Here is a 12,780-nt window from a genome sequence, read left to right as displayed (position 1 = left end):
CAGGTTCGAGATGTTTCGGCCGCTACTTAGGTATGTTCGAAGCTTCATCTAGGTAGTCTCAGCGCACTAATGACATTGTTCACGTGCTTCAACATCCTAGAACATCGCCATCTCCCATTCCTGTGCCCTCGGCCATTCATATTCCCATACTTAAATCGCCATCACATCATAATCAAAAGAAGACTAAATATGACTGTAATCGAGTCATCTAACTAAATGATCACTTCTCACGTCTTCGGTAAGTCACATGACTTATATACCTCCGATAACTCGGTCGCGTCGGTCGCCTAGTTACCAGTTAGTAAAAGCGAGTGTCCCTTTGCTTACCTAGGACTGTATCGCCTTCGAAAGCATATTATTAGAAGTTACTAGGTATACTAATAGATTTGTCACTCTCATCGAGCTACTTACAAGGACATAAAAATTATTAGCTCAGCTCCGAACTCCTCATGGACTTTAACATGTTACGGAATAGTCGCTTACGACACTCGCTTTCACTAACTGGGCACCAGTCGGCGTTAATAAAAGCCGACTAGGACGTGAAGGTTTCGATGAGACAAAACACGAGATGATCTAGAGCCTTAGAAGTTAGGAATACTGTTGGTAATGAGAAGGTCGGATCTTAATACTAGTGGCGTATAGCGTTTGTAACCTCAGAACCTCAATAAAATCTTTCTGAAAATTCATTGCCAAATTCTCTTTCAAATCGTGATGAGCTGAATTCGATACCTGTTCTTTCTTCTGGAGTCAAATTCAAAAAACAATCACCCTTTATAAATTTACTTAGCTCCGTACTTGAAGAGCAAGATATGAGCAGCTTGAAGGTCGCTCGCATATCGGTCGCCTCTCGAAGCTCTAAACAAGAATCCACCACCAATTCCATATCTTTGAAATGTGGGCCACGAGGATCACAGTAAAAATCGATGCCTTCAATGATACAGAAAAAGGTTACTTCTCTGCCCAAATGTTGCACTAGAGTCTTGAAAAGCCATCGAAGCGCATCAAGATTGTTTGCCCTAATCTGCTCGATGTCATCAAGACTTAGGAATTTCAAATCGAACTGGCTCTGTGAAAGTAATTGCGCGAGAAAGCTCTTGATCATTGAAATGCCTCCGGAGTAGGGGTCGTATGATCGTGTATGAGATCCGCAGAAGAAAAAGACGGTACGGAAGTGGTCCATATTGATCAGATTCTTGATTAACAGGGAGCAGAAAAAAGTGAGAGGAGATGTTGGCTCGGACGATCCATTCCCATGGATAAGAAGCTCTCTAGACACTGGGTTGACCAGCCATTGTCTAAACTGTGAAGATTGTGTGATAAGTTCGGGCAGCTCCTGGCCTGCTAGTTCAAACCGCTGCTTAGATCTGATGGCGTGCGCTAGATCTTGGTTGGTTTGTTCAATATAGCTTTCTGACACGCCACTCATCGGTGGTATATCGATCAGCCTTTGCAAGTCACCCTGGGAAATATGGGGCTCTTGGGGCAATGGCAGCCCTTGTTGAGGAGGTGGTGTGATGGCACGAAAGAAATTGTTCTCTACTCGGAGATACATGTTTTCGTCTAGAATAGGTCAGCTTTCTTCAAGTAGATACTAATACCACAACAAGGTCGCTTACATCTCAAAGCTTCTTCCTGGGCATACCTTCGTTGGAGATTATATTCGAAGTCTAGGAACATTTCCTTCAGTATTGTAGGTAGTTCGGAGACTTCATCGTGAACTTGAATGTTTCATGTCAGAACGGAAAGTTAAGTTTGATCTATAAAGTTTTGTTAGAGGGGCCGTACCTTGTTGGATACCAATGTTTGCATCAATCACGCCAGTGTGTGTCTCGTGATTTTCCTTGAAATTGGCCTTTTCGGCTTCACGATGAAGATGCTCTCCATGCGTGGTAATATCTTTGAGACTCAGTGTGATTGACTTTTTGTAATCTTCGCCATTCCAAAGTGCCTCCGATGCTTTAAATGCTGTATAATTTGTCACATTAGTCACTGATTCACAATGATTGAGAGGAGACGAGGACAGAGAATTTAGTCACTCTACCTGTGTGTTGGAGATAGTAACCAACCACCTCTTCAATTGCTTTCAAGATAGCAACTCCTAAGGATATAGCTGCCCTCGATACTTCCGGGAATCCATAGTATATCGAAAAATAAGTCTCAATACCCTCAAAAGAGTCTCGGAAGCTATCCAATGATTTCAAGAGCTCTTCTCGAACAGTGTTGGACGCTTTCATAGCCTAAAAGGACCACTATGAATGTCTTTCCAAATAAAGTGATGGGAGTGGAACTCACATCAAATATCACGTTCAATACAATGATCACGGGCGATGTATAAGTATTGCTTCGGATTAAAGGGACAAGTTTCTTGACTTTGGTAGAGTGCGCATTTAGTTTCCCCGCGAATTTCTTTACTTTTCCTGCGGCTCCGGGTTGAGCATCACCTCTGGCATCTTGAGCTACAATGAGTATTCGCAGTACTCCATCCCAATCCATTTGGCTTCGGTTGGTGTATTTTATGTAGCATCTCCCCTTGGGTTCTTTGTCGTATTCATTTTTGAAACTCTTCATCATTTCTGGAAACAAGTCTTGCTGCAACATACTACGCTGAGGGTCTATTTTCCCAACGTTTTTTGATTGATTGCTTGCCATGAGCACTGGAAGGCCAAGATTACCGGGTGTTGACATGGATTGGATATAGACTTTATCGACATAGAATTTGCCGCTTACTGGATCGAAATGAGAAGAGGGATTCTTAAAAGCTGGATGGTACTGAGATAATCGATCATCAATGAAATCGACTGAAAGAGGCTGCAGTCGCAATGAAGGAACTCTGTTTTTGTTGTTAGCCATCGCGTGTTAACTATTAATCATCTTCATGGATAAGATATCCTGCTGAAGAAATTGCAATAATTAATTGAAATCGAGCAGGGCATAAGCAATTTCAGCTAGCTACAGAATAGTGTTTGCATGTGAGATGTGTGTTGGGGAATCAGCTTACAATAAGCAGTCAGCACCAATTAAAACAACCAGATTGCTGGAATTGTTACGCAAGGCGACAAATGGTACCAAGTTTTCGCCAGGCAAGGGTATCTCCACCGGGTAAATATGCCATACTTCTGGTTTGGGTGCTCTGCATTATACATTTCAGTATTCTTATGCCATGAAACATTGTGCATACCAATCCAATAATTGCCTCGTGCAATACTACCATATGATACTTCAATTCCTAGCTTTAAACCAATTGAAATAATCACTTTGCGCCGGAATAAAGTTGAATTCTTGTAAAGGTTGCAGACATGGACATGTAGATACTGCTTGTTTCAACAGGCTAAATATCACGTAAGTTTAGTATTTGGTCCGGGAGTCTTACTCTCAATCATTGAAGGCTACTTATAAAATACATTGAGTTGAGAAGTTCCAAACACTCTGATTAACCAACCCATTCTCGAATATTGAGTGAACGGTTCTGTTACTCAATCCTCGCTCTGCACAACTACCGTTGTACCTCGATCAATTGTTTTCCCAATTATTGAGATTCAAAGCAAAAATGTCTAGTACTCGTGGTGAAGCGGATGAGCCACAGGATAACAAGAAGTCCTCTGGATCAGATGGAAGTACCGATGATGAAAAGACCTCAAAGTCTGGAGAAGATAGGGATCGAGGTGAGAAATCCGAAGCAGCTCAAAATCTCCAGAAAGCCTCTGAAAGTGCTCAGGACAACGAGGCCACAACCTCTGCTGGTGTTGAGCAAAATACTGCCACTAAAGTGACGGAGAACCAGACAGAAGAAGCTGCGGGGATAGAGGAAAATGGAAATCCGAGTGAGTAGATTATCCTTAAATATTTCAAAAAGCCAACAATAATAACACGAACACCTTGTAGGAAGCAATGGCTATCAGAATGGTTATCCAAAGACAGCAGATGATGAGATCCGTGATTTGAAGCGCAGAATCTTAAATTTAGAGACAAAATTCATTGCAACCTCAAGAGCGATTGTTCGGTCAAACCCTGATCATGATGAAGGGTCGGATAGTGCAGATGAGGAAAGCAAAATGAGTGAAAATGGGGTTGAAGTGAAAAACTATACAAACCCGTATTCATCTCCTCGGAGTCGATCGGGTTATTCCCACAATTCTTGAGAACAAAAGAAGACAAAATATTACAGACCTCCGTTCGAGAGAGAGCGTGAAAGTTATCGGGTGCGTCGCAGAAGTCTTGATTTTTTGCGTGATGATTACGGAGAGAATTTACAGAGAACTGTCTATATTGTTCCAAAACTCAATCTAGTTGAATGGGAGAACTTCAAATCGAGTTCCTCACAACTTAACGAAATCTACGCTATTGACGTTTTGGTTGGCGAACCTGATATTACTTTCGAAGGCGATGATTATTATAAAATCTGGGACAGAAGATATGCAAATAGAGGTGTTTCTCCGCGAAAAATTGGTTACATCGACCAAAGAACGACTTCCCAGCCAAGTGCAAAACCCCCAGTGGCAGGCCAGGCAGCCCTACCCGAGCGCATTCGGATCAACTCGAAAAATGTCATCAGGATCTTAAGCAAGATACATGGAAGAGATTTCTCAGATGGAAGAACTAATCCAGTCTTGCTATTCAGACCCTTCAAGGCCTTGATATTCTACGAGGAAGAAATCCGGACTCGATACACAGCACTAAACGCAAAATTCGGCAAGAAAACGGCAATTTTTGGCGATCCAGAATCCAAAGATCTCTCTACTGCTGTAGAGTCTGATGGTCAGCCACCATCTACGATTATTAAAGGATGCTCAAACGAATCTGCAAAAAAGACGGAGGCTGAATCAACATCAAATCATTCCCCCGAAGCAGACAGCCTAGATCTTAATTCTGAAGCTGCATTTAACGAACTGAGTTGCTTGATTGGGTTCATTGATCATTATATCAAAGATAAACAAAGGTATCTAGCACGTAGCTCTTGTCAAAAGGTTGCTTTTAGTGATATTTGGCATCTATTCAAGCCAGGAAATGAAGTTATGGAGGGGAAACTTCCACAAGCTTACCAAGTTATCAGCGTTCATACCAAGAAGCATAAACTCAAGAGATCACAATGGCATAGCGACTTCAAACGAACTATCAATTATGGCCCTGTCACAATCGATTGTGTTTGCATAGATTGCGACGGCAAACGCGTCGGTCCAGTTTCGAAGCGTTTCACGATCCAACAGTATGAAGGAGAGCATGATGTCACCTCACTGCCAGTGTATCCACTCCGTTTCGCGAGGGAGATGAATCGTGAAGGGCTGGTCGCTAGAGGCCAGCTCTTTCTTGAGACAGTTGTTATGAAACATATGCACTGTTCTGGACTTACTCTTGACACACGAGACGAAGTTGATAGCCAAGTAATGATTGATTCCGAAGAAGCCCTGCTCCAGCACGAATACTGGACACCCTTCATTGAAAACATGGCAGACTCTTGTCCGAAATCAGAAACCAAAGAAGATGATGGTATATGTTACCCAGCTTGTTGTGGTAATGAGAAATGCCACGATGATTCCTATGCTGAGCGTAACCGCAAAGGAGAATCCATTGAAAGCCAGCATTTCGCTGCCAGTTGGGGGCATTCATCTTTGACAATTGTCCCACGAAGCCTACAAGAAGTTCAAGGCAGCAATTTGCCGAGTCAAGACGAGTTATTAATCATGTCATACCGTGTGTTTGGCTTTATTTTGCGTAGTCGAAAATGGGGTATGCTTTCTGTCTCTATCTCTGTTCTGCCAAAAAAATTATCAGCATAGAAACAGACTGATTAATGTGCAGCAAAGTTGAATCTTAGAGATATTACCGAGGCGAGGCGAGTTGATGATGAGAATGGCTTTGACCAATTGGTATTACCCAAGGGCCATAAGGATATGGTGAAGTGTCTAATCAGACAGCATTTCAGAGAGAAGGAGTCGAAGTTGGAAGATAAAGATGAAATGGATATAGTGCGTGGGAAAGGTATGAGCTCTGAGTCATGTATGAAGTGTGTTGTATCTAACGCAATGCTGTTAAGGTAAAGGATTGATCATGCTCTTGCACGGAGCACCTGGGGTGGGCAAAACTTCCACAGCAGGTACATTAATCTTTGCTTTACCTGTAGTCGAATAGAGAGGTCATACTAATAACCCTAACCCTAAGAATGCGTAGCAGATTCTTTTCGGAAACCTCTATTCCAAATCACTTGCGGTTCGTATCGACAATCAAAATAATAGCTCAAGAAAATAACTCTAACAACTCTATAGGAGATCTTGGATCAGTAGCCGCTGAAGTCGAAGCAGCACTTGAAACTAATTTCTCACTTGCAAACAGATGGGGCTGTATTCTGCTGATTGACGAAGCTGATATCTTCTTAGCAGAGAGGACCAGGCATGACTTTCTGCGCAATGCTCTTGTAGCAGGTATGTTGTAAGGTGAAGCAAATACCCTTTAAACGCTAAAAAATGACTAGTTTTTCTGCGTGTTTTGGATTACTACGCAGGCATACTTTTTCTTACCACAAATCGGGTTGGCGCTTTCGATGAGGCCTTCACGTCCAGAATTCACGTCAGTCTGTATTATCCACAACTTAATTGGAATTCCACCCTAGAAATATTTAAAATGAATATGCAACGGGTGAAAGATAGATTTGTGAAGAGAAACAGAAATTTAAAGATCGATGAAGCGGATATTGGTGCTTTTGCAAGGAGTTATTTTGATGAATATAGGGAAGGGAGATGGAACGGACGTCAAATCCGGAATGCTTTCCAAACGGCACTCGCTCTTGCCGAATACGATGCTCAAGGAGATGATGATTCCACAAGTCTCACTGACAACATCAACAAACAAGTGATTTTAAAAGGGAGGCATTTCGAAACAGTTTCCGAAGCGTACCTTGGGTTTGTTAATTACATGAAAGAAGTAAATCATGGGGTGAGTATGAGTAAGAGAGCTCTTGATGGGAGGTATCGAGACGATGAATTTGGAGAGCTCAAGAGTCCAAGTTGGAGTGGTCTTGAGTTACGAAGAGGAGGTGTTCCGCCGATACCATCGGTAACATCAGATCCTCGCCATCCATCCGATCAAAATTTTCGGGACGATCGCCGTCAACAGTTTGCTAGAACAATGCCGTCAGGCGCACCGGTTAGCAACCATGAACAGTCATATCAGGGTAACCATTACCAAGATCCAGGTTTGAACCCGAATTATCCGAACAGTGGGGATAGGCGACAACCTCAGCCAATGGAGCTAAACCATGGCAACGACTTCCTGCAAAACGCTTATAGTTCCCGAGAAACCCCCAACAACAGGGGAGACTTAGGCCGGAACTATAACACCTCGAGTGAGCGCGAGATGAGGACAGCTCAACATCCCAGTCAACCTCATCAAGGCTCGCAAGCCTGGCCTACGTCGGACAGAATGGAGAGAAATGATAGTTTCAACTATGCAAGCTATCCTTCGGGCCCAAACGCGTTTGGGACGGAGAGAAGAGGGTTCCTTCCCGAGGATAGATATGACAACCAGTAGAGTCCGCCTAGTAGGGGATAGATGAATAGAGAACTAACGCTGGAGGACTTTCAAAAAGCAACCAGTCAAGGTTAAGACGATTAGATGATATGAAATTGCCACTACACACTACGGCTAGCCTAGTTTATAAATCTACGGAAATACAGTTTGATTCTCTTTTTCTCTCTCGAGAATTTCAAAACAAAAAGACCTCTGAAGTAGAACAATATATAAAAGGTTCACAACACATGATAACCCTCAATAACCAAATGATGATATGCTATTCAAAAGACATTCGAAAGCATTAGCTAGCTTGTATATATATCGTTATCGAATGTAGCATTAGAAGTTATAACACCATTTCACCTCTTCACTTTACACCAAACTAACAGCGAGTTGATGATAGTTCATGGAGCACCTACCAACTACCTCCTACATACCATCAAAACCCATAATATCGCCAAAAACTTATCAATAACCCACCCTCATTACTTCTTTTTCCTTCCCTTCTCACTCACTCACACACACACGCACCATCACTACCCGAACAAACATCCCTTAGTACCTACCTACCTACCCCTAAAACCAGCCATTCCAACACCCACAACCTCACAACCCATAAATCCAGAGAAAGTCAAAGAACAGGATATTTACAATCAATCTAATAAGACTTTCCTGCAACATTTTACATACTTCGGCAGTCATAATTTGCCGAAAAGGGGGAGGGAAAAAGAATAACATAAAAATATTAATGCTTCAAATATATTTCATTTATTGTAAGCGAACGGCATACCAACTAATTTCATAAAAATCATGCTACCCCATTGTCCCATATGATTACTGCCCCGAAGAGATCTATCTCCAGACTATTTTGACGCCCATTTGCAAAAAAAATCATGCGCCGCCTTCCGAGAGATAATATACATATTCGTACTCATTTATTCCTTTGCGGATCATCATTCCTTTTCCCCATTAACACCACGTAAAGACGGGGTTTTTGCTTTTGACTGTTTCAAGTCTTTCTACTATAACCTTCCTCTGATTGCCCTCCATCCCTTCAGCCGCTGCGTATCCCAAGTCCCCTTCAAGATCATCGCCATCATACAATGTCTGAACAGCCCCACGACTCCTCGAACTAAATGAGAATCTTCTCGATTCAAAATGGTTGCCGTTTGGTGACCTTGCAGGCCCATCATAACTCATACGATTTCTAGAATGTTGAAGGTGTGGTCGATCCGAGAACCTCACTCCATCCTTAGAAGTATTCTCTCGAGAGAATCCTGTATTTGCAAATGTAGGCTCAGAAGACTCGAGGTCAGGGGAAGGCTCTTCACTATATCGTGGACTAGCTAATTCGAATCGGTTCGGGTTTGGTAATTCTGTAGAGGGACTTGCAAGTCCCAGAAGATCTGGTTGCGGCGCTGGCGCATTGGCGGCACTAATATCCATTTCTTCATCAAGGCTATTGCGAGCCTCATTACGTCTTCGCATTTCTGCAGAAGGCACTCTCATAGGAACCGCAACAGGTATATCAACAAGATCATCCCAAACACAAACTCTTGGTCTTCGAGTCAACTCTAAAGGACCGTGGTCTACTGTTTTGAGGGTCTCAACGACATTCCAAGCTTGTCCTTTCATGACAGCAATTTGTCTGGCGAACATACGTTCTTGAAAATCCGCATCTTGGCTGAATACCTTTCTCAACTCTAGCTGAGTCTCACTCCACCATTGCTTTGAAGTGAGCAAGGGAAGAAAGTGTTCCCGAGTTTTTTGAGAGAATGGTTGTCCAATCAGTGATACAGGTAAAAACAACCATCCAAAGGGGAAACTTCGCCAAGCATCAGGATGCTTCCAAGGCCATGATAAACTATTATCAATCGCACCAATAGATATGGTTGGTGCTGCCATTCTAGATGGTGTAGCCGATCTACTTGTAGCTTCCATAGGCTCTTGACTACGGTAGGGGTATGCCGGTAGATGAGACATATTGATGTTATCAGAGCTAGGAACTACTCGTGGTGCGTGGTCTGAGTCTGGATTGGTCCTCATTTGAGGAGGGTCTGAAACGATGGAAACGCCCTGATTTTCCCAGTCGATTTTGATCATCCAATTATCAAGACCTCTATCCGTATTTCGCATTATATAATCCAATATAACCAGTTTCTCCAACTCCTCTCGAAATGATTGTTGTAATGCATCTGTCCAAGCGAAACGTCGATTTTGATTACCATCTCCGGATCCGGTAGGACTGCTAGCCCCCGCCCCTTCATTACCCTCGTCTGACTTTGATGAACCTGGACGGCAAGTCTCTTTCCATCCTCTTTTGTTTCTGTGAGTATCGTTCAATCTAAATGCTCCATTTGCATGATCTGGCCAAGGGTGTTCACGGAGGAAGATATTCGCGTCCTTGAACCCTTTGAGGAAGACTTGGAAACTGCCAACCTTTGGAGGTAGAGGCTTTTTACTCCTGTAAAACTTCCTTCGATCCCAAAAATCATAATGAAAAGATTTCGAAGATAAGTGAACTATGTCGGTGTAGGGCACAAGGTGGGTTCGTAACCTACAGTCAAGCGTGTATGCTGCAGCTTCGGAAACATAACTCAAATTGGGAATTAGACATGCCCTGCCAAAGAAGCATGGAAATAAATTGCGATGGATCCATTTGTTCCATTTCGGATTTCCTGCGGCGTACGGTTCCTCATCCTTCGGTTTGAACACACCGACTACTTTTCCATCACTATTTCGAGCAAAGTAACTTCCAGAACTACCCTGAGATATCATTTTCGGATGCATACCCTGTTCAATCGCAACTCGAACACTTTCAACAACCTCCTCAAATTCCGATTTCGTCATTCGTCCATGATCGGGCTCCGATGCCAAAGTATCAGCAGTAACGGGTCGCATGCCTTCCGGTGCTTGAAAAACTGAGTGCTGGATTTCCAATTTTTCCTCCTGATGTGATTTCCCTTTGACTTTATTGATTTTAAACTTGGATGCTATCTCGTCGGCCCATCGTTCCAATCTAGCATTTATAGCTTTGATGTCCACACCGGAGGCATTGCTTCCCATACGACTTCGCCTTCTCGTATGTCCGGACTTTCGATTATTTGTCGGTGAACTGTATCCATCTGTATACATTCCACCATGCGGTCGAGGTTGTGAAATGGAGGCATATCGTGGTGCGGTTGCTGGTTGTAAGGAAGCATGGCTGGCAGCGAGGGGGTCCTCATCTTCGTCGTCGCTGAACTCTTCGGCTTGGGCAATTTGGGCATAACCCGTGGTAGCTGGTCGAAATCTTGGCATATTAAGTATGATATTTGATTAGTATTGAAGTCGCCATGAAGTAGAATTATTTATGGTTATGAGGCATTTCCAGGAGCGGTGGAACGAAGCATGTTACAAGCTCTAGATTCACAACATGCCAGGTAGTCACCGTGGTCCCGGGTCGCGTCACTTATCAATGTCCTTATCCAATCAAAAGGGTGGAGTACACAAGGCTGAAAGATTTATCCCCAAAGATATCAAATCATGAAGAAACACGATGATTGATAAACTTGTGTCAATTGATGTTCAGTACACTAATGGGTATACTTTTCTGGATATTCGATATCAGATGGAGTCAATTAGATTGAACACCATAACATCTGTCCAGATATTGTAACGATGATTGAGTTGAATTGATTTCTATGATATTGGGGCTTTGCGAATTTTATATCTTCTCGTACAATTGATACATTGGCCAAAGCCCTTACGATGCTGCCATAATCTCCTTTACTATCTTTGCGACCTCCCCCTTTTCTACATTCTTTTCTCCCAATACTTCAGGAGCAAATACTCTCTTTAACACATCTCCCATTTGCATCTTTGCTCCCTCAGCCTTCATGCCATTGACAAGATCCTTGACTGTGTTTCTGATCTCTTCCTCACCAACTGTCTCAACACCACTAGCATATTCTTCCAAGACCTTCAATTGTTGTTCTTCCTTCTCTACGAGATCTTCTCTACCTGCTGCCTTGAATTCTTCACTTGCAGCTCGGCTGGCATTCGCAGTTTTTCGGAGAAGAGCTAACATTTGCATATCGGTATTGATGGGCGAGGAAGTTTTAGAAGCATTGAGTGTTTGACTGAGGAGTGATCGAAGGACTGAGAGTCGATTGCTATCTTTGTTTTTCATAGCAGTCTTCATATCATTCCTATCGCCAGACTAATATCAGTACAATTGTCCCTCAAAACAAGAATACCGAACGACATGCTGTGTGTACTGACCTGATCTTCAAGAGCATAGGCGGAGGGGTACCGGCAGAGCTTGCATAGCAGCGGCAGTAAATCCTCGAAGCTCTAACGGCTGGTCGTGAAAACATTGTTGATATGGGTGAGGGGATTTTGAGAATTCAAAAATCTGGTATTGAGAGCTTGCAAAAAGTGATTCCCGTCTGAAAATTGAAGGTATTTTGTCTTTTTGATTCAAGTCCATTCGCTGTCTGCGAAGAAAACGAGGCTCGCCAAATTTATTTTCCCCGATGCTGCGCTGCCTCATACATCACATAACACAACATGTGAATGAGCGGACACCTACGTCAATTGTATAGCACAACAGATATTTGTTACTTTGATACAAATATGTTAGGATTATACTTGTTTATCCAATATGTCACCATGGATGTCAATATATATTGAGTGCCCACGTTTTCGTGCGGATTATATCAGCGCAAATATAAAGCCATGAAACAAAACAAGTTCTTTGATTCGTTAAAGTCCCCTTTTAGGTGATCGTCAACTTCCCCGCATCTATTCATCACCTATGAAGAGGGAAGGTTGATCAGTTATCATATTATTGTTGTATATCTATTCGTAACTATCATGGTATTGTTTTCAAAAAGAACAAGAAATCTCATCCGAACCACTAATAATTTGAAAGATCATATTTCGTTTGCTTATGTCTAATTCTCTTTCAACTCAAAATATCTAAAATCGATTCCTTGCATGAACCCCCTTCTTCTTGAATTCAACGTCCTAATACTCCAACACAAAAGCTCTGTCTGCTCTACATATTTGATTCTATCACCACACTTTGATATATTTCTTGATGCTGTGCCACTAGAAAATCAATGTTGAACAACTAACATTTTGGCGTTCGCTGGCACCATTCACCATCAACTTATCGTTCAGCCTTTAACCTCTGACCACTCATTGAGACGGACGATCACTCTTTATGTACAATCTCTGATGTATATTATCCCTTCGAGTATTAGTCAAGGAACAAACTAACATAAGATCATA

General features: G+C 42.5%; 4 protein-coding genes across 4 annotated transcripts; 1 reads left to right on the top strand and 3 right to left on the bottom strand.

Annotated features, from left to right (window-relative positions):
- Positions 1-2: 2 nt before the first annotated feature.
- On the bottom strand, positions 3-2,913 carry EAE97_005491 (uncharacterized protein). Its single transcript, XM_038876003.1, has 7 exons — positions 2,293-2,913; positions 2,042-2,237; positions 1,786-1,965; positions 1,617-1,718; positions 630-1,560; positions 412-580; positions 3-287 (listed from the first exon to the last, which is right to left on the bottom strand). The coding sequence occupies exons 1-5, from the start codon at positions 2,848-2,850 to the stop codon at positions 662-664; spliced, it is 1,935 nt and encodes a 644-aa protein (XP_038733340.1). The 5' UTR covers positions 2,851-2,913; the 3' UTR covers positions 3-287; positions 412-580; positions 630-661.
- Positions 2,914-3,547: 634 nt separating this feature from the next.
- EAE97_005490 (uncharacterized protein) lies at positions 3,548-7,521 on the top strand (the record flags this gene model as incomplete). Its single annotated transcript, XM_038876002.1, has 9 exons — positions 3,548-3,821; positions 3,883-4,093; positions 4,166-4,199; positions 4,254-5,724; positions 5,797-5,976; positions 6,032-6,091; positions 6,157-6,204; positions 6,261-6,416; positions 6,467-7,521. The coding sequence occupies 9 exons, from the start codon at positions 3,548-3,550 to the stop codon at positions 7,519-7,521; spliced, it is 3,489 nt and encodes a 1,162-aa protein (XP_038733339.1).
- Positions 7,522-8,472: 951 nt separating this feature from the next.
- On the bottom strand, positions 8,473-10,803 carry EAE97_005489 (uncharacterized protein; the record flags this gene model as incomplete). Its single annotated transcript, XM_038876001.1, has 1 exon — positions 8,473-10,803. The coding sequence occupies one exon, from the start codon at positions 10,801-10,803 to the stop codon at positions 8,473-8,475; it is 2,331 nt and encodes a 776-aa protein (XP_038733338.1).
- Positions 10,804-11,248: 445 nt separating this feature from the next.
- On the bottom strand, positions 11,249-11,861 carry EAE97_005488 (uncharacterized protein; the record flags this gene model as incomplete). The annotated part of the gene is made up of 2 exons (XM_038876000.1): positions 11,249-11,693; positions 11,767-11,861. The coding sequence occupies 2 exons, from the start codon at positions 11,859-11,861 to the stop codon at positions 11,249-11,251; spliced, it is 540 nt and encodes a 179-aa protein (XP_038733337.1).
- Between the last annotated feature and the right edge of the window lie 919 nt (positions 11,862-12,780).

This window comes from Botrytis byssoidea, assembly GCF_014898295.1.
Source record: "Botrytis byssoidea strain MUCL 94 chromosome Unknown BBYS_009, whole genome shotgun sequence".
Classification (NCBI taxonomy): domain Eukaryota; kingdom Fungi; phylum Ascomycota; class Leotiomycetes; order Helotiales; family Sclerotiniaceae; genus Botrytis; species Botrytis byssoidea.
Note: the sequence above shows the minus strand (reverse complement) of the source record. Positions and strands in the feature narration are given on the sequence as shown.

Bases quoted from the DNA above. Each gene is read 5' to 3' on its own strand.
- EAE97_005491 (XM_038876003.1), bottom strand. From the start codon at position 2,850: ATGGCTAACAACAAAAACAGAGTTCCTTCATTGCGACTGCAGCCTCTT. The intron at 1,966-2,041 runs GTAGAGTGACTA...CAAATTATACAG, and splicing joins TTACTATCTCCAACACACAG to CATTTAAAGCATCGGAGGCA. The intron at 1,719-1,785 runs GTACGGCCCCTC...GAAACATTCAAG, and splicing joins AAACATTGGTATCCAACAAG to TTCACGATGAAGTCTCCGAA.